This window comes from Lolium rigidum, chromosome 3 (assembly GCF_022539505.1).
Source record: "Lolium rigidum isolate FL_2022 chromosome 3, APGP_CSIRO_Lrig_0.1, whole genome shotgun sequence".
NCBI lineage: Eukaryota > Viridiplantae > Streptophyta > Magnoliopsida > Poales > Poaceae > Lolium > Lolium rigidum.
In genome coordinates, this window is record NC_061510.1 from 320,051,784 (window position 1) to 320,071,817 (window position 20,034).

Consider the following 20,034-nt stretch of genomic DNA (forward strand, 5'->3'; position numbering starts at 1 on the left):
TTATTTTATATCATCATTAATCCAATAAGCTTGCAGGCGGAGTTGAGTATCATGGATGGGGAAACTTTTGCGGGTATGAGGTGGACTTTGTATCACTCCTTGCGTCCATAGCTTGTTTGTGAGTCCTTATTACCACGTGCAACTTTTGTAAATGATGCAATTTCAGTTTTTCTTAACACATAATTCCTCTTTATTCATTCATAATCAAAGTTACATCGTCAATTAAAAGATCTTTTTTGGGTGATCGAGAGTTTAGGGATTCGCAATCGACTTAGACATAGCAATCCAGTATGAAATAGCAGACATATACTCCCTCTGTGCTAAATTGTACTAAGACATTTAAGTGTAGTAAAACAGTGTGTCACAACGTCTTATATTTCCACAGAGGGAGGGAATATAACTAAAGTTTGTCTAGATCATATTGACACACCACCCGATCCAGACGTCAAATCATTGACTCGGTACAGATGATGAAGGCTAAGCTATGTTAGGAAGTAGTAATTGGAGCCAAAGGCCGTGTGATATATTCAGTCATCAATGCCGAAGTCAGGCTCACGGGGCTTAGGCACGGGTACATGGATCATGACCTCCTCATCCCGCTTGGAGCGTTGCCTGTGCATCTTGGCGGCGAAGCGGGACACCAGTATGGTGGTCTTGAAGCTGGACGAGCGTCCCTCCTCTTCCTCCTCCTTCCGCCGCAGCTCGGCGGCCTTCCGCTTGAGGTGCCGCCGCCATGCCGCCTGGATGTAGGTGGCCGCCCAGGTGCGCCACTGCTGGGAGTAGAACCGGAACGTGTGCTGCACCTGCTTGCTGTGCATGCGGCGGAACTGCCCCGCCACGAACTTGAGCTCCTCGGCGTGGAGCGCGAATGCCTCGACCTCGGAGAGCGCCATGACGGTGCGCGTGGAGGAGGGCAGGCTGACCCCGGACTTGGGGTCGAGCGCCCAGGTGAGCAGCTCCTCGCCGCAGAAGTCGCTCTCCTGCAGCATGCTGCGGTTGAAGAAGCCGCTGCGGCCGCCGTCGGTGGTGATGCTCTCGAGGCTGCCGCGGATGATGAAGACCATCTGGTCCACGGGGTCCCCCTCGCGGATGATGTAGGTGCGCTCCGTGTAGAGCGCCGGCTTGAGCCGCTCGCAGATGGCGTCCAGCAGCCGCTCGTCCATGTTGTCGAAGAGCGGGACGCGGCGGACGAGACCCAGGCAGAGGTGCCGCTTGATGTCGCGGCGGAGGTCCTTGGGCAGGTTCTGGACCAGCGCCTCCTCGTCGACGCCGCGCGTGTTCACCCACTTGTACTGGTCGTAGCGCCGGACGCGCTCGCGCAGCTCCTGCGGCAGGAGGCGGTGGTGCATCCACTGCTCCGAGTCGCGCCGCTTCACCCGCATCTCCTCCAGGCGCACCGTCAGGGACTGGAGATACGTCTGCATTTGCGCAATTCCCCCACACGGATAGTCACTTGTCAGTACAGTTCAGCACAGACAGTAAATTAGTTCAATCTTGGGGGATTGGGGCTACCTGAATGTTTCCGATGAGCATGGCCATGAGGATGAGGCCGAAGGTGGCGAGCGATATGGCGAAGAGCGACTCCCCGGTGTAGATGGTTGTCTTGAGCCCCTGGCCAAGCGTACTGATCGATCGATCACCAAACTTAGTACTCTACCATTGCAACACAAATCCATCATGGTAGCTGCGCTGGAACTTGTGGATAATTACATTACCTCAAGTTGGCGAGGCCAAACCATAGGCAGAAGAGCAGCTTGGTGGTCATGTCTTTTGACCTGATGACCTCGGAGGTGACGGCGGAGGAGTAGATGCCATAGTCGAAGGGGTTCTGTCCGTCGGGCTCGCAGTTCTCGTAGATGACCTGCTTGATCACGGTGGTCCACTCCTTGAACTCGTCGTTGCTCTCCTCCGTGGAGCCGCAGTACATGTAGATGGTGTTACATCCGGGGAACTCGTCGCAGTTGGCCCTCCAGCAGTCGCTCACCCGCTCGATCGACAGCAGGTACCAGAACGCGCCCACGATCTGACACAATCAAGAATGCTCGATCGATCAGCGGATGATGAGGATGCAGGGTCATGATGGATCCGATGATATAGGGTGGGACGTACATGGCTGGCGAGCATGTACCAGAGGAGGTAGTAGGCGGCGCCGGCGAGGGCCGTCTCGGCGAAGACGCCGCTGGTGCGCTTGAGCTCCGTGGAGAGCGGGTATATCCGGACCAGCCGCGGCACGTACTGCGTGATGATGATGAAGAGCAGGTTGTCCTTGGTCTCCAGCACGGCGGTCTTGCTGTTGCTGAACAGGAACCTCCAGATGACCACCTGCGGCAGCGGCAGGATGGAGAGCACGTCGGCGACGAAGAACCGGCGGAAGTAGCGCTTGGCGATCTCGACCGTGTCGATGACCAGCTCGCCGCGGCCGAACACCCTGGAGGAGGGCGCGATGAAGGCGGTGCGGAACTGCAGCACGATGCGCGCCAGGAAGAAGAGGTCCACCACGGTGCGGAGCACGGCGGTGGAGATGGCCAGGCTCCTCTCGATGCCGATGCACATGTTGTTTTTGTTGTCATCCAGGGTCACCACGGGCCCGTAGAAGAACATGGGGTCGATGGCGATGGACAGGATGCACGAGATGAGGAAGCTCCGGTTCAGACGCACCAGGAGCCGGTCCTGCGGGTCGAAGATCTTCTTGGACGTGGTCTTCAGGTCCTCCTGGAACACCGCCGCCATGGCCGCGCCCGTGCGGATGGACCGCCCCAGCGTGCGGAGCTGCGCCGACCCCGTCGTGATCACGCCGCGCGCCAGGGCCTCCGGCTGCGCCAGCCGGCGCCGGGAAGCGCCAACCACGCCGCCGTACCCGATGTGGAAGGCGGAGCGCCGCCGCTCCCCGCCGCCGATGCCGGCGGTGGACGCCTCGTACGACATCCTGCTGCTCGCGGCGTCGTCGTCGTCGTCAAGCCTAAGCTACGAGGCAAAAACACGACGTTCAATTTCCATCCACCATGCATGAGGGCGCGGCAGCAAGAGACTAATGCCTTCGATCTGATGCGCGCACCTTACGAATTTCTTCTTGCTGCCGTCGATGAACTTGGTCTTGTAGCGGCCGCAGCCGAACATGATCTGCTAGCTGCTGCTCCTGGAAGGTGGCCGATCCGATTCATAATAATAATGTGGCCATGAACCAAATTAAGGTTCTAGATTCTTTCACTGCCGCTTCACTCTCTATCGATCGATCGATTCCTCCTCTCGACAAACAGATATCTGCCGCTAAAATGCCCAAATGCTTAAAAACAGAGAATTGTTATCTGCAATCAACGGAAGAAACCAAATTAATTTTCGTACGAGCTTTCACCTCTCGAATCAATGGATCGGTATGGAAAGAAACGAACCTTGTTCATCGCCTCCCCACTCCAAAACCGCTCTCTGCATCAGGAAAACATTTGGTTCCCCCGTTCGCATTCGGCCCAACCAACCACCATGCGGCTAAAAACGGCAAAGTGAATCACCGGCTGAGGATCCGTGGGCTAAACTTGGTGTCAAGTGGGATCTCATCTAAATCTCACTTGTAGTGCATTTTGCTTTTTGTAGTATAAATTTTGACACTAAATTTAAACTAGAAAAGTTAAAATACACTAAAAGTGAAATCCCACGAGAATCCCACCTTGACACCACCCCAATTTGGCCAGAGGCTAGTTTTGAGAGCTGCTTCTAAGCTTGAGTGAGCTGATTAGGAGTTGCAGATGCATGCTTGGGACCAATTATTTGTTCCCATCTGTTAAGTAGTGTTAATGTTTGGCTGAAAGGTTTGAAAGGTTGGAATAGGAAACTTGCGGCCGTGGTGATTGCAGTTGTTATTTGGGGGATTTGGAAGACAAAGGAGTTAGCATGTTTTCAAAGGAAATGGCAAGATGAACCAATTTGTGTGATTTACAGAATTTGCTATTGGATTGTTTTCCTAGAGCTCTTCGCAGGTGAAGGACCGCGCAAGGGACCGACTTCGGTGGCTCGCAAAGCTGGTGGAGCGAGTCGCGACTGAAGTGTTTGGAACGAGACGAAGCTGGAAGTCGTGGAATCCAAGGTTGACGATGTAGCTATAAGTTTTTGCTGAAGAAAGTCTTGCTTCAAGGGAAAGGATTATGTCAATTTGTCTCAGGCTGGCAAGAAAGAAAAAGAGGAGAGGTGTGTAATTCTGAGCTACCATCTGAAAAAGCTAATATGGAAGGGAGATGTATAAGTGTAGCTCTCAGTTCTTAGGAGTAATCCTCTGTAGCTTTGCTTCCCCTGCTATTTCTCTTCCCACTTTAGCTTTTTCTGTGTTTGTGTAGTCTCTCAGAAAAAACTAAACCATGGAGGTTAACTCTGCTTTGTTGCTGAGGCTGTAGCGAATTCATATGGTTTCTATCAATGAAAATCGGGGAGAGCCCTGTTAATCTAAAAAGTAGCATTTGCAAGTGACGGTACTAGTAGAATTCTTTGATTATGATATTTTGCTCACACTCAGCCCAACTAAGCAACATCGGATCTCAACCTAGTATCGCTCTTTTTTGTTGCTTTCAGATGCCTTCGACCTTTTCTTTCCACCCAAATTCGGTAATAACGATTTGTTGAAGGTTGTGTGCAGTGTCGTGGTTCAAAGGTCAACTGATCAATATACAAACCTGACGGAAAACCCATGAATAATGGTGGTAGGTTGAACAGTTTTATAGGGAATGCACATCAAACTAAGAAAAAAGGATGCACAATACAATTATGTCGTGTTTTAAGTTCTCATACTTTCTATTACAACTGATGATATTCCTATAGAAACTACAAACAAAACACACTTTTTTGCAAATTTATAGTTTAACCCAGGAGAACATTGAATACATATTTGACAATAGATAATCCAATAAACGAGAAATGCCAAAGAGAGAAGGAAAAGTCCTTGAGGAAATCCTGTATGCTCTAGAATTTTCCATTACTTGCACCTCGGATAGGCAACAGTATACTATACTCTATAAATGCATGTAAAATCATTAGATATTAGCCTTAGATCTTCATGTTGGAATATTTATGATAAAATTGGCACACAAACACATGTATATTATTATTAATATATTTGCCACTAATAATCTACAGAGGCACTATCCATTATATTTATATACTATATTTCTAGTATATATGGGACTTGATATAAAGGATTTAAGAGTTGGTGCATAAAAAGGAATCACCTCACGGTAATTTTTATTGCGGAGAAATGTGTAAATCAAATATTAACACTGTTCAAAAATTAAAATTTATTCTACTAATTATTATCACTATCATGTAATTAATTTTGGTAAGTGTAATAGTAGTGATCCTCCATCTACACACACATCTTATAGAAAACAATTACCTCTTGTAGGTGCGACAATACAAAGTTGAAGGTGTTTTCAATAAGGATAATTTTTTAACCAAACTATACAAAGCTGAAGGTGTTTTCAATGCATAGTCCGTAGGTTTTAGCATTATTGGTGTAATAGATTATTAACTTACCAATAAATAGATAATTGAGATCTTTACTCTAGTGCATTGATGTTCCCAAGAAATAAGAATCCCTCGGGTGTGTGGTAGTGGCAATACATTACATTATGCCATTCAGATCAAAAAAACTTACAAACAAGATTAATGGAGAATGAAAAGTTTCTTTAATTTACTTAGCATTGCACCCTCGATAAAATCCGCAAGCAAATCGGCCTTGGGGACAAGAACCCACATGTCTTGTTGAATGATCGTAAAAGACTAGGCTATCATCATGGTGATGGTTCTCGACATCGAACATAATTGACGAATACATCACCAAGTAAATAGTGCAGAACCGATCTCGATCGTGTATTTCTGTCGAGTCTGTAGTGACAAGAGCGTGTAGTGACGAGAGCATGTGTGGCGCCCCAACCAATACCTCTGTTCACCCGATCCGGCTGGAATCAATGGAAACAAAGATGAAAAACAAACAATGCATCAAATTTACAAGACATGAAACAATATTTTCTTCAAAAGGAACAAACAAAACAAGATGAAGAACTACATTGGTCGGGCAAGCAGGAGTGTAGGACCCACTACTTGTCATTCTTTCCAGTTGTCGGAACGTTGGATGGTTGTCATCTTCCCCTCCCTTGATTGCCCAAACGGTGTGGCCGGAGAACCACATAGGATATGTTGTCGTTTTTGACCCGGATGCCATTCTTCCAATTTAAACATAAGGCCATAGGCCCGGCTTTATAGATAAAGCCACAACGGCAAGCATAAGTTCGATACAACCAGCAACATCAACTGGTGCCTAGCACCCACGTACACACTAGAATAGTAGCTCATACATCCGCCCCTTGGGCACACCACAGAAGAAAACCCAGGTGAGGGAGCCGCAGAATCGGCCGTCAAGTGGCCTCCCTCCTCGTCCTCGCGTGTAGTCGCCTAAGCTCGCCCAGCGCCGCGTCCGGAAGGTCCCCGTCCCGCCGTCCGACCAGCACCCTCCAGCTCTGCATATGGATAGACATGGTGAAGAGCACATCAGCGAGGATGTCCGATCACCTTCCCCTCAATCGCTAGCTTGTTACGTGCGTTCCGCAGCGTCCAGCCTAAGGCTGCGAAAGCAAACCAAGCTAGCCTACGGAGAGGTCCGGAAAGACCTTGGACTATGGCGATGAAGTCGCCGACCCCGGTCGGATTCCAAGTACATGGAAGGAGTTCCCTCACCCCTGCCCACATAAACCTTGCAAGATGGCACTTGAAGAAGATGTGATCGCAATCCTCCAGCACGCCACACATTGCGCAGCTTCCGTCAGATGGCCCCTGCCTCTTAGCAACCTCGCTCGCCGACGGTAGCTTCCCCCTGATCAATTGCCATAGGAAGACTCTGATCTTGGGCGGGACCCTTGTGCGCCAGACTTCCTTAAAGTACGTGACTGCCGCGCCTTGCGACAGCCGCAGGTACATAGAGTGTGTGGAGTAGACCCCCGAAGGATCCAGTGCCCAAATCACCTGGTCCTCCCCCTCAGCGAAGGGGTGCAGATCAAAGATTCTGCAGAGGTTCTCCCATTCAACCATCTCGTCCGTACCGAAGGCTCTCCGGAACCTGATGCGCCATCCCCCCTCCGATCTCACCCCTGCTACCGTGGCAATTCCCAGCTCCACCACTGCTCCTAGCTGAGCCTGGGGATGGTGGTACGTGGTTGCAGGCAGCAATTAATGGATGCATGCACATGCAGTCGGGCAGTTCATATTTGCCGCTCAACTGGCAGCGGGTAACATGTTGCGCACCCCGAACCATTTATGGCGGCTTAGTTTTTCTGGTCTGTTTTCTTTATTTTTATGTTTTTTCTTTTTCTTTTTATTTCTATTTTCCTTTTCTTTCTCTTTTTTTCTATTTTGATTTCTTTGTTTTAATTTTATGTTTCTTTCATATTAAAACTTTATTCAAGTAGTTTTTATAAAATATCCATGGGTTTTAAAATATTACTTATGTATTCCAAAAATAGGTTAACACATTAAAATGTTAACAAGGTTTTAATAAATTGTTCATGTTTTCCAAAAATATGTTAACGAAAATTCGAAACAATGTTCACAGGAATCACAAAATGCCTTCACACACTAAAAATATATTCTTATCGTATCTAAAAGTTGTTCATGTTGTTTAAATAATGTTCACGAGGTTGTATATATTATTCATGTGTAAAAAACTATGTTTAAGGATTCTTTTTTTGCATGTATTCAGACAAATATTCATGGTTTTGAAAAATACATGTTCATGTATTCGCAAAAAACATTCTAGGTTCAAAGATATTCATAGTACAAAAAATGTCCATGTTCCGTTTAGAAAATGAAAAACATAAAACATACAAAAAGAATAGAAAATGGAAATCACCTATTATAATGTGCCCCTATTCTCTGCCTTAAGTCGGCGGTAGGCTCGCTCCGCATAGTGTGTTCCCGCCTAGGACCGCCAGGTAAGAAGTACAGTTTTTCATTTTTTTTTTCATTTTCCTTTGTGGTTGCATTTTGAAATATATAAAATTTAAAACTATTTAAATCTAAAAAAATAAACTAAAAGTTCTGATTTAAAAAATGTTCAAAATTTTAAAGGTTCATATAAAAATGTTCAAAATCTAAAAATTTAAATTTGAAAAAGGTATAAGTCTGAAAAGTTTAAACTTGAAAATTTTCAAAAAAAAATTCAAGTTTAAGAAAAGTTAAAAAAAAAACAGGGAGAACAAAACAAGACCAAAATAATGTACTCCCTCCGGCCCGAATTAATGCGCGTGGCCGTGTTTTAACCCGATTTTACGAAAACCCCCTTAATAGTTCAAATTCATTTCAAAATTGGTCCAAACCAAGGGGTCTTATTCTTCCTCGCATCGGGGCAGGCCGCGCGCTGCTGCCGTCGGCAGCTCCCCGGCGAGACGGAGTCCGCACGGATCCGCTCGCAGTTGGGAGGCTCCCGCGGAGGAGTCGCGCCGGCCGGCTGCTTCCCGTTTCCCTGCCCAAGCCGGCCGCTTCCCCTTTCCCTTCCCCTGGCGGCACCTCCACCATCGAGCATGGCCACCATCGGCCGTTGAGCTCCGGCCTCCTCTTTCTCAACACCCTCTCCGCCGCCGCCCCGCCTCCGTTGGACGCACTCGCTGCCGCCCCTTCCGTGCCCATCGATGCTGCCCCTTCCGCGCCCCTCTGTGACGTGGTCCTCCTTGGACACTCCTTTTCCTCGGTGAGTAATCCACCACAATACATGTTGCTCAAGCTTGTAGTCATCTGCCCTGTGTAGGAATTGTAGGAATTTGTCATTTATCTAGCACCTGTATTGACTCCAGTTGAGCTTGTTACCATCATATAGACTGTAGAGGAAAAGGTAAGGAGAGACAATTGTAAGCACAACTCGGAGTACACAGGCAATGCAGAGAGAAACAAAAGCATTATCGAAAGAAAAGCAAACACAGGCAGTGCCTAAATTGATGCCTGTATCTGAATTTCCATTTATTAGTCATCTTCAACAGAGATATATTTCAGCAGTTTTAAGATTTATTTGCACGTCAAAAATTGTGTTGAAGATTTCTAGGGTTGAAATACTTTCTCTGTTGTTTACAGAGTTCATTGATTTAATGCTGACAAATGTATCCAGAAAATATTTCTCTGGAAGAAAACAGCCAACTATTAGTGAGTACTCCTATTTTTGATGGAGTACTTTTTTTTATGGAGCTAAAACTGCATAGTTTAGGTACAATATGATATCCTCTTAAAAGCTAACCTATTAGTATGCATCTCATCCACAATGACCAACCTGGCAACCAGTGACACACATATCAGATAGCAGGAACAAAATGACAAGAAAAACTGCGTCATATGAGTGGGTCCAGATAGTTTCTTACAACATCCTTCTTGGAGCAGATTCTTTGTGGGAAAACATACTCTGCAGTTGCTGAAGTGGTGATAATTTTCCACTTGCCTTCTCCCGAACCTGGAGTACTGTAGTATCTGCATTAAAACCTCTATTAGTACAACATGGTCGATCAGTTTAGGGATCAATAAGTAGATCGTGCCCATAATTTGGTAACCATGTGTACCTTACTAAGAATGTGAGATGTGCTTCCTAGGTTGGTGCAATTGATCGACAACTCATCAGGTGTTTCCAGTCCCATCTGAACAACAGTAATGTCACAAACGCTGAGAATGTATCCTTCCCCTGCATACTTGTAGCCGATAGCCGATGACCGGGAGGACCGGGCATTGCAGCTTGTCATCCTCACTCATCCTGCCCCTGCAGATATATCCTGCATAGCTCCCCTGTATACAAATAGACACTAGTCATCTTCAACAAAGATATATTTCATCATATGAAGAAAAGACATGGAAGAAGGCACTCGATCTAGAGGAAAAAAATGAAGAACGTGATTTTTCAAATAAGCGAAAGGGCAGATGTGGTCGAAAGAGGAAAGCGCTTAATCTCTCTGAAAGGGTGCCTCAGGTTGCACTCAACAAAAGGGGTACATTGAGAGCGCTAGCAAGGTCCCTTGATATCCCTTATTCTACACTACAAAGACGGTTAACATGGGGCGAGTTAAGGCGCCACACCAGCAGCCTCAAGCAATTTCAATCTGTGGCAAACAAGATCAAACAACAACAACAACAACAACAAAAATGCAATGCCTTTGTTCAAAAAGATGGAGAACATAATTCACATAGACGAAAAATGGTTTGATATGACCAAAAGAAATCGAACGTATTACCTCCTTCCAGAAGAAGAAGATCATGTGCGCACTATACAAAACAAGAACAGTATTGGCAAAGTCATGTTCTTAACTGCGGTTGCGAAACCCAGACATGATGGGCAAAAAATGTAACCTTCGATGGGAAGGTAGGAATATGGGCCTTTGTCACTGAAAGTGCAGCTAAATACAACTCCAAGAATAGGACAAAAGGCACCATGGAACTAAAGACAATCAATGTTACTAGAGATGTCATGCGGGAATATCTCTGTGAAAAAGTAATTCCAACAATCGCAGAACTATGGCCCGATGATAGTCATGGGGAAACAATCTGGATACAACAAGACAATGCTAGAACGCATGTTCTGCCAGATGATCCCGCTTTTCTGGCTGCCGTTAAAAATTCAGGACTGGATATCAAGTTGACTTACCAACCTCCAAATTCACCTGACTTGAATGTCCTAGATCTTTGCTTTTTCAGTTCAATTCAGTCCCTAGCATTTGAGGGTGCACCTAACACTCTGAAAGAACTGATAGAATATGTTGAACAAGCTTACAATGCTTACAAGGTGGATACACTTGAGAAAGTGTTTATAACCTTGCAAACTGTCTTGCTGGAGGTTATGAAAGACGAAGGTGGAAACATATACAAGCCACCCCAAATGGGCAAGGACAAACTTAAAAAGGAGGGAAAGTTGTCTAACACACTAGAAGTTGACGACACAAACTCTATGAAAAAGCCTTGGAGCTGATAGCCAACTATGAGCAACAATGCGCACTACAAAACCGTGTGGTGGCATTGGCTCAAGAAGAGGAGCAAGAAGAGAAGAAGATCAAAGGAAAACAACCAGCCAAAGCATCAAAGAGAAAAGCATGCGGGACTGGCCCCCAAGTAATTATGGATGATCACATAATTATCCCAGGAAATACATATGAGACATGGTTGAATGACCCATCAAGCCTTGTCCGTCAAAGGCGTCGAGTCGAGACACAGAAATAAACCTCATCCGGGAAACCAAAATAGGCAAATTCCAAGCTTCAATACAGGAGAAGCTCGGCCAAGGAGAAGCTCATCCAAAATAGGTGCAAACAAACATTCCTAAAATAGCTAGCATGGAGTACTGTACATTAAACATAGGAGAAGCATGGTATATTGCAAAAAAATGTAAAGGTGAAAGATGGTTGTACTCAAGCCATATAATTGTGTTGGCTGTAATTGTTTGAACTCAAGCCATTATTCTACATCGCTACCTTCTAATCAAGGCATTATTCTACAACTGTGTTTAGTACTGTTAATATATGTACTTGAGCAATAGCAATGAAACAAAATGGCAATATTGTATTTTATGAGTATAACTTATGTACAGTTTAGTTTTATGAGTACCTAGATGTAGACCCTTCTCACTCTGCACTGCCAACATCGATCCTTGTCATTGATGGTCTCACCAATTGCCCTGCAGAGTCATTAGTATTTGCATCTTGTAGTCAGCTCCCTGGCAGGTAGAACACTTCACTGAAGCCCCAGACTTTTAGCCCTTGTTGTAGAAAGAACACGGTACAGTGAGATTTTAGAGAACACGGTACAGTGAGATTTCAGAACCAACAGACTGTGCTACATGCAAGGTTACACAAGGAAGCAGACTGGTAGATTGATGGCATATACTGGTAGATTGCAATGACAGAGACAAGGAGTAATAGATTGATGGCATATACTGGCAAGATCTTACACATAGTGCTTATATAACTACTATACTATTTGGGAACAAACATCTTTTTTGTAAGAATTTTAAGGCCTACTTTGAATTAACATGGTGGTGACACGTACCCACTTTGAATGTTTTCATTTCTGCAGGGATTTCTCTGTGTGCAATTTCGGTGCCGTCTAGCTATTTGTGGAAGATTTTGTTTTTTCATGGTGTTGCCACATGTGCAGTTCTGTGCATTTTTTTTCCTGCTGTTTCGGTGGTGTGATGTTCTGGTATATTGCCAGTGTGGTTGTAGCTGTGAATCTGTGAAGTCTGGCGTTGTGGTGGGCCTTGGTGATTTGATGTTTTGCACCGCTTTGACCAAAATCTGTATGTGATGTGGCGTCTATGGGGAATCTCGATTTCCTCCCCCTCTCTCTTTATCCGTTATCTTCCCCATCGGACAAGCTCCTCCCTACACTCCTACAGGACCTCCACCGGCCTCTCCTCACCGGAGCTCATCCTGCTCGATGCCCTACACCTCCACCAGCCTCTAATGTGGATTTTTGCCCATCTTCTTTTACGACACATGGTGCTCTGCTCGCCGTCGAGAGCAACAGCACTGCCCCTCGACAAACGAACGCAGGCGGCGCGGAGCCCTAGCGAGTAGCGGTTGCCGGCGGCAAGCAGAGCAGTGGCCAGCGCCTTAGCGGAGGCGGAGCCACAGGCGCGGGCTACCGGTGGCCCGGCCTGGCGGCAACCAGGCGACGGCAAAGCGCACAACCCAGCGTCCAGCCGGCCAGGTACTTATCACTTCTTCAGTCGGATGCGCATATGAGATAAACTTGGGTCGGGCGCTTCGTCAAAAAAAATTCCCACGCGCGATTTAAGGAGACACCGGGCGCTACGGAGAGGCGCTGTTTCTCAGCGATCTTCACGCCCATGAGAATCTTCACTCAATAAATTCGGCAGTTAAATAACAACTGTACCCAGGGCATAGAAAGAAATCATCCCAAATTAGTTCGTTTTTCTTGATGGTGGAACAATCCGTTGTTCAAAAGATCTCCATGATCTGCAATCAAAAAAGAGATTATTGGTCTCCAGCAGGGAAGGATGCGGAGTTGCAGCTTTGTAGGGGCAGTGGACTTTGAGTCAGCCGAGAGAGGTGAATCGCTGCTGGCTTCTGCTCACTGTGCGCGGCTCTAGCTACCGGCGTGCCTGCCGCGACAAGTCGACTCTGACCGCCCATCACCGGTAAGCCCTCCACGACCACACCACCGTGCTTCGCGGATTGGGAGAGGCAGGGATTGGGAGGCTGTTGCAGCTGACGAAAGAGACAGGGGAGCGTTGAATACAGTGTTGGTCATTAATGATTGTAAAAATATTGGCTAATTTTAATATATTGGTTCAAGTAAACATCGGCTACGCGTTGAAGTCCACTTTTCATTTCGTTGTATCCATTCTTTCAGGCCGAAAATAATAATGCCAAAAAAGATTTGGATTAATGTGCAGGTAGTAGCAGGTTGAGAAGATGAATGTGTGGATGGAATGGATTTTTTTACCGAGTTGTCGCAGATGCTTCCATGTAGGAGTGGAATATGTATGTGAATAATAACATATGGGAATGACCACCTATAGATTTGAGAGTGGAATTTCAGGTGTGTCGTGATTCACAAGCGAGAAAGTTAGCAAATAGTAATTTCTAGCATATGTCTCAAAACAATGGAAAATTTGGTTTTTATGTTTGCACTGTTTCTCATTATTAGGAAAAAAACATTCACGTTTATCTAATTCTGCACCGCTTGCTTACATGAAATGCTTCCATGGGAGCTTGATTATTAGCTACTTCAGCTTTTTGAACTCTAGGAAAGGACAATCATGGAGAGATGGACTGGAGCCACGATACCATTCCACACAAACGTCTGAAGCTGGAGTTTGTCGAGTTCTCTGTGGGACAACAAGTAAGAGGATATCAAAATGTGACAACCCTATAGCACATAATTCAGTTTTTAGTGTTCCATTTAACCTTAGGTGTGCAATTTGATATTCTCGGTTTCCTACACAGTATACCTTTGATATTTGGATGATCTATGAGTGTCCATCCAAGACATTGAGTTCCAAATCGGTATATAGTTCCCCTGTTTTGATTTTTGATAAGACATGGTTATTGTATCTGAGTGAGGATTTTTCTTGTTGCAAATTTAGATGGCCACGACGTTAAATAGGTTCAGAAAGTGTGACACAAATCGGAATGCTAAAGTTCCAAAGAAAAAATCTTTGAATATGAAAGCCCCTGATTATATGTAACTCTCCTCTGAAGACTCTGATCATGTTTGTTTTAGCATCCCTGGTGTGTCACTGGTCTGTTACATATTTTTTACTGACAATATGCACTGTCATTTGTCTATGTTCAGCATCTATTAGAGGTATAATTCCTTTCAGAGATCAATCATGAAGGTATGCTACTACTTTGTTACATACTATTTACTGAAAATATGCATTGTCATTTAGCAGCGTTGAACATGTATTAGAGCATAGTAGAGGTTAATTTCAGAGAAGTTTATTGGTTGATATTTTATATGTGTTAACAAAAAACTTGCATCTCACATTTTAGGTGTATTTTCTTAATATGATCAAAAGAGAAATGCACACACTACCATCAAATTAGTTGTCATCAGATCGACCTCATTGGATGGATATATTATCTGTGAAAATTGGCTATTTGGTGGTGGATAGTTTATCACCAGCCTTATTTTCTTTTCTTACCTTGGCAAGCCGAAAACTATTTTTCCTTTGAGACAGTCCCATGTGGCTGTGAGGCGAGCTAATCTTTCGAAGCGAATGGTAATTTTATTCAGCAATAGGAGCCACGAACAGCTAAATGGTAGGGCTTTGCTGCTGTGAGGCAACGCAACTGATATTATCATTGTGGTTGTTTTGTCCGAAGTGAATTTTGATATCATTGTAAGCTGTTGTAATATCAACATAGTTGCATATGACTTGGCAATTGGTTCAATCTGTTGGATGATTTAATCTCAGACTTATTATCTTCTGTGACAACTGGTAAGTACCTAGCCCTATGATGCAAAGAATGTTGGAAGAAACCTTATCTCCACGACTACGCATTTAAAAGCCCCAATAAGTGTCGGTGCCTAAATGCAGCAGCAGAGGCAAGGTATTTTTCCCAGGAGCTTTATAGTTATGAATTGCCAACTAAGATTATGCATAACATTAGAAGAAATATTTTTGCAAGTAAGCTAGCAAATCATGAAGAATGAAACTATCTCGTGAGTATTCAGAAGAACATAAGCATTTAGATATTCATACTGCACTACATGGAAACTATGTACGTTTACTTTGCCTCTCTGTCTCAGACCACAGGTTGGTGAGCTGCATTTTATTTCGTTAGAACACATCATTTTCACCCTTTCTTTCCAGTGATTTTGAAACTGGGCCAACAGGCCAAAAGTCTTGACTGGCTGACCTTATTCATACAAATTTCTCCAAGACATATTGTTGTTCGATTTGAATACAGTTATACTATATCTGAAGAACAAGTTTAGATCAGACATTTTTTAGCACTCTTGAAGACTCCAGCTAGGGAAATATTCTATTTGAAGTGCATAATACTATACAGCATGTCAATGGCCACAAAGTAAATCATGTACTACTTGATGAACCCGAGGTAATAACTAAATTATAATGAGACAGGATATCTATTCTACAATAATTCACTCATTTTGAAATCATGCGCTGACTAGATTTTTTCCTGAGCTACCGAATATGTAGTGAGACAATTAGAGTGCCACAGAAACATTTGCAACAGAAGTTGCTCTGTGCCCAGCGTTCAACTTTGTGTGGACTACAAGAAACCTAGGAAAAACTAATAAAACTCATCTAAATAATAATTTACCGTAGATTTACATCCAAATAACTAAATATAGCTGACTTCGCTATATGAGAGTAAACATAATTAAAATTAATTGATATTTCAAACTAAAGATAGGTCATATAATATTACTTAGTTCTATGTTTGCTTCAACGGACTAGAAAGAAACACAGCTACAGGGTTGCGTTCGTATAGCTCTGTTGCAACACAATACTCACACCATTTATATTTACAATCTTGCCTAGGCCTTTATGTCCCTACCAGTTGATATTTCTAGCTATGTACTATGGATTGTTGCTCTTCACATGTTTTTTTTTTTTTTTTGCAAGTTTCACATGTTGCTTATGGCTTGCCAGGAGAGTTGAGGGGTGGCGCTGTGGCACCGGCCGGACTGTGGAGCGGGGGAGCAGCCAGCTCGGCGGTGAATCAGGTGGAGCGGGAGAACCTGGCCGGCAGTCTGGAAGATCAAAATCACTGCATGAGGGAACTACTACAACGTCAAGGATAGTTTGGGACGTGACAATAATGCTTAACCTGCCCTTCATGTATTTTTTTCATAATTTATCTCTGTAGAGAGGGATGCAACTCACAATGTATTGATTGGGTGCATATGGAGTTACATATATAGGCCACGTCCTCGACTATACAAGGAAGGAGGCGGGCCCAATAATCAATACAAAGATATGTATCGCTATACATAATTAAAAAGATACACATCCGGATATACAAGATACACATCCGGATATACAAGGATATGTATCTCAACACCCCTCCGCAGTCGAAGCGTCGCCTGGTCGAACGCATAGACTCGAACACATAGACTGGACCGGAACTCCTCAAATGATGCCGTAGGGAGACCCTTGGTCATGATATCCGCAAATTGTTGGGAGGTGGGCACATGAAGTACTCGAATGTGTCCGAGGGCCACCTGTTCCCGAACAAAGTGGATGTCCAGCTCAATATGCTTGGTGCGGCGATGGTGGACCGGGTTGGCGGAGAGGTAGACGAATGTTGTCGCAATAGACCACGGTGGCTTTGGCAACAGGACATGAAAGCTCAACGAGGAGTTGCCGCAGCCAAGAGACCTCGGCAACCGCGTTAGCAACAGCCCGGTACTCCGCTTCGGCGCTGGAGCGAGAGACTGTGGGTTGTCGCTTAGACGACTAGGAGATGAGCGAAGGTCCGAAGTAGACGCAGTAGCCAGATGTGGAGCGACGCGTGTTGGGGCAGCCTGCCCAATCGGCGTCCGAGTAGGCGACGATGTCCGTGGCGGTGGAGGCGTGGAGGGAGAGGCCGAAGTCCATGGTGCCACGAATGTAGCGGAGGATCCGCTTGACCGCAGCCCAATGAGGATCCCGCGGAGCATGCATGTGAAGGCACACCTGCCGGACAGCATACCGCAGCTCGGGGCGGGTCAAGGTGAGGTACTGCAGGGCACCGACGATGGAGCGATAAAATGACGCATCCGTGGCCAACGAACCATCCGTGGCGGAGAGCTTGGACTTCGTGTCGACAGGCGTGGCCACGGGTTTGCAATTAAGCATACCGGCGCGTTCCAGGAGCTCGTGGGCGTACTTGCGCTGATGAAGTAAGAAGCCGTCGATGCGACGTACGACCTCGATGCCGAGGAAGTAGTGCAGGGGCCCCAAGTCCTTGAGGGCAAACTCAGCGCGAAGACGCTCGGTGATTTGTCGCAGGAGGTCCGTGGAGCTGGCCGTCAAGATGATGTCATCGACGTAGAGCAGCAGGTACGCGGTGGTGGCACCATTGTTATACACAAACAGCGAGGCATCAGAGCGGGTGGAGCGGAAGCCGAGTTGGTGAAGAAACGCTGCGATGCGCTGGTACCAGGCGCGTGGGGCCTGCTTGAGCCCGTATAACGAGCGCGAGAGCAGGCACACATGGTCGGGGTGGGCGCTGTCGAGGAAACCCGTGGGCTGCTAGCACAAGACCTGCTCCTCGAGATGGCCGTGAAGAAAGGCGTTGGAGACGTCCATCTGGTGCACGGGCCACGCACGGGAGACCGCGAGCTGAAGGACGGTGCGGATCGTCCCGGGCTTGACAACCGGGGTGAAGGTGTCAGTGAAGTCGACGCCGGCACGCTGGCGAAAGCCACGAACCACCCACCGCGCCTTGTGACGGTCGAGAGTACCGTCCGGATGGAACTTGTGCTTGAAGACCCACTTCCCGGTGATGATGTTGGCGTGAGGGGGTCGGGGAACAAGCGTCCATGTCCGGTTCCGCTGCAGGGCGTCGAACTCGTCCCGCATGGCCGCAAGCCACCGCGGGTCGCAGAGAGCAGCCCGGGCAGAGGCGGGCAGGGGCGATGGCGTGGATGCTGAAGGCGCGGAAGTCGACGCGGTGCAGACGTACTCGTCCGAGGGGTACCGTGTGCTCGGGACGCGAATCCCTGCACGAGCGCGCGTGAGGGGCCCCGTGGCCGGCGGCGGAGGAGGCGGTGGCGGAGCCGGAGGCGAGGCGTCGCCCGGCGAGGACGGTGCGACGCCTGAGCTGAGGCTCGAGGGCGACGCAAGCGGCGTCGAGGCGGATGAACCCGGCGAAGGGGCGTCGCCCGGCGAAGACGGCGCGGCGCCCGAGCTGAGGCTCGAGGGCGACGCAGGCGGCATCGAGGCGGGCGTCGGCGCAGGTGTCGGCGCGGGTGTTGGTGTGGGGTTACCCGAGACATGGCTCGAGGGTGACCCAGAGGGTGGCGAGGCAGCGCCCGAGACAGAGCTCAAGGGCGCGGCGGAGAACGACGAGGCAATGCCCGAGTCCGAGCTCGAGGGCACTGCAGCCGGCGGACCTGCAGGGGGTCGACGCCGGGGACCATCAGTAGTCGAAGGAGGAGTGGCGACCACCTTTCTCTGTGCAAAAGGAAAGCAATGCTCATCAAAGTACACGTGCCGGGAAGTGATGACGCGGTGAGAAACCGGATCATAGTAGCGGTAGCCTTTGGTGTTAGCCGGGTAACCGAGGAAAACACACGGAACGGAACGAGGGGCGAGTTTATGAGGAGTGGTGGCGGCGATACTAGGATAACAACGACAACCGAAAATCCGAAGACCGTCGTAGGATGGAGGGGAACCGTAAAGGAGGTGATGAGGTGCAAAGTTCCAACAGGGACGACACGGACGAAGGTTGACAAGGAGGGTGGCGGTGGCTAAGGCGTCGGGCCAAAAGGTGGGGGGAACATGGCTGTGGAATAGGAGTGTGCGGATGCAGTCGTTGAGGGTGCGGAGGATACGCTCGGCGCGGCCGTTTTGTTGGGACGTGTATGGACAGGTTAGACGGAAAATAGTGCCGTGAGAGGAGAGTAGGGTGCGGACGACGACATTGTCAAACTCTTTTCCGTTGTCGGCTTGTAGGGCGTGGATGGGGCGACCGAACTCGGGTGGAAACATAGGCGTAGAAGGCTGTGAGAGTGGTGGTGACATCGGACTTTTTACGGAGGGGAAACGTCCACACAAAATGAGAAAAATCATCAAGAATAACTAGGTAATAAAGAAGACCGAATTACTCGGGATTGGAGAGGTCCATACATCACTATGAATTAACTCAAAAGGAAAAGACGCAACAGTGGAAGACCGACTAAAAGGAAGACGAACGTGTTTACCAAGACGACACGCTTCACAACTATGTGAAGACTCGTTTAGTAGATGAAAACGAAAAACCCCTCATTATTTGGTGAAGCGTGTTGGCACTGGGATGTCCAAGACGAGCATGCCAAAGATCAACGCCTGCGGAGAGAGCACGAGGTGCGGCGTCGGGGGTGGAAGGCGACATCACCGGATACAAATCGCCGGGGCTCTCACATCGATGGAGGACCATCCGGGTGCGGGCGTCCTTAACAGAAAAACCAAAAGCATCAAATTCAACAGTCACAGAGTTTTCACGAGAAAGAGTTTTAACAGAGACTAAATTCTGAATAAGCTGGGGAGACACAAGGACATTATTGAGAGACACTGGTTTAGAAGTAGATGGAAAATTAGCAGAACCAATGTGAGAAATAGGAAGACCGGCGCCGTTACCGACAATGATGCGAGACTCGGTGGAAGTGGCAGAGGAATGGGAAAGGTTACCCGGGTGAGCGGCCATGTGAGACGAGGCGCCCGTGTCCATAAACCAGTTGCCGTCACCGGCGTAAGAGCCAGGTGCGGGCGCGGCGTGGTAGGCCGGGGCGTAGGACGGCGGCGTGGCGGTGAAGGCCGGGGCGTAGGGCGGTGTCGCGGTGAAGGGCACCTGGTGA

General features: G+C 47.3%; 1 protein-coding gene and 1 long non-coding RNA gene across 2 annotated transcripts; one reads left to right on the top strand and one right to left on the bottom strand.

Moving 5' to 3' along the window:
• Window positions 1–527: 527 nt before the first annotated feature.
• On the bottom strand, window positions 528–2,925 carry LOC124699949 (putative cyclic nucleotide-gated ion channel 9). The gene is made up of 4 exons (XM_047232164.1): window positions 2,110–2,925; window positions 1,716–2,023; window positions 1,513–1,624; window positions 528–1,418 (listed from the first exon to the last, which is right to left on the bottom strand). The coding sequence occupies exons 1-4, from the start codon at window positions 2,923–2,925 to the stop codon at window positions 528–530; spliced, it is 2,127 nt and encodes a 708-aa protein (XP_047088120.1).
• Window positions 2,926–12,340: 9,415 nt separating this feature from the next.
• LOC124703792 lies at window positions 12,341–16,420 on the top strand. The gene is made up of 2 exons (XR_007003297.1): window positions 12,341–15,074; window positions 16,145–16,420. It is a non-coding gene; the product is annotated as an uncharacterized LOC124703792 (long non-coding RNA).
• Window positions 16,421–20,034: the final 3,614 nt, after the last annotated feature.

Bases quoted from the DNA above. Each gene is read 5' to 3' on its own strand.
- LOC124699949 (XM_047232164.1), bottom strand. From the start codon at position 2,925: ATGTCGTACGAGGCGTCCACCGCCGGCATCGGCGGCGGGGAGCGGCGG. The intron at 2,024-2,109 runs GTACGTCCCACC...TGATTGTGTCAG, and splicing joins GGTACATGCTCGCCAGCCAT to ATCGTGGGCGCGTTCTGGTA. The intron at 1,419-1,512 runs GTAGCCCCAATC...GCGCAAATGCAG, and splicing joins TGCTCATCGGAAACATTCAG to ACGTATCTCCAGTCCCTGAC.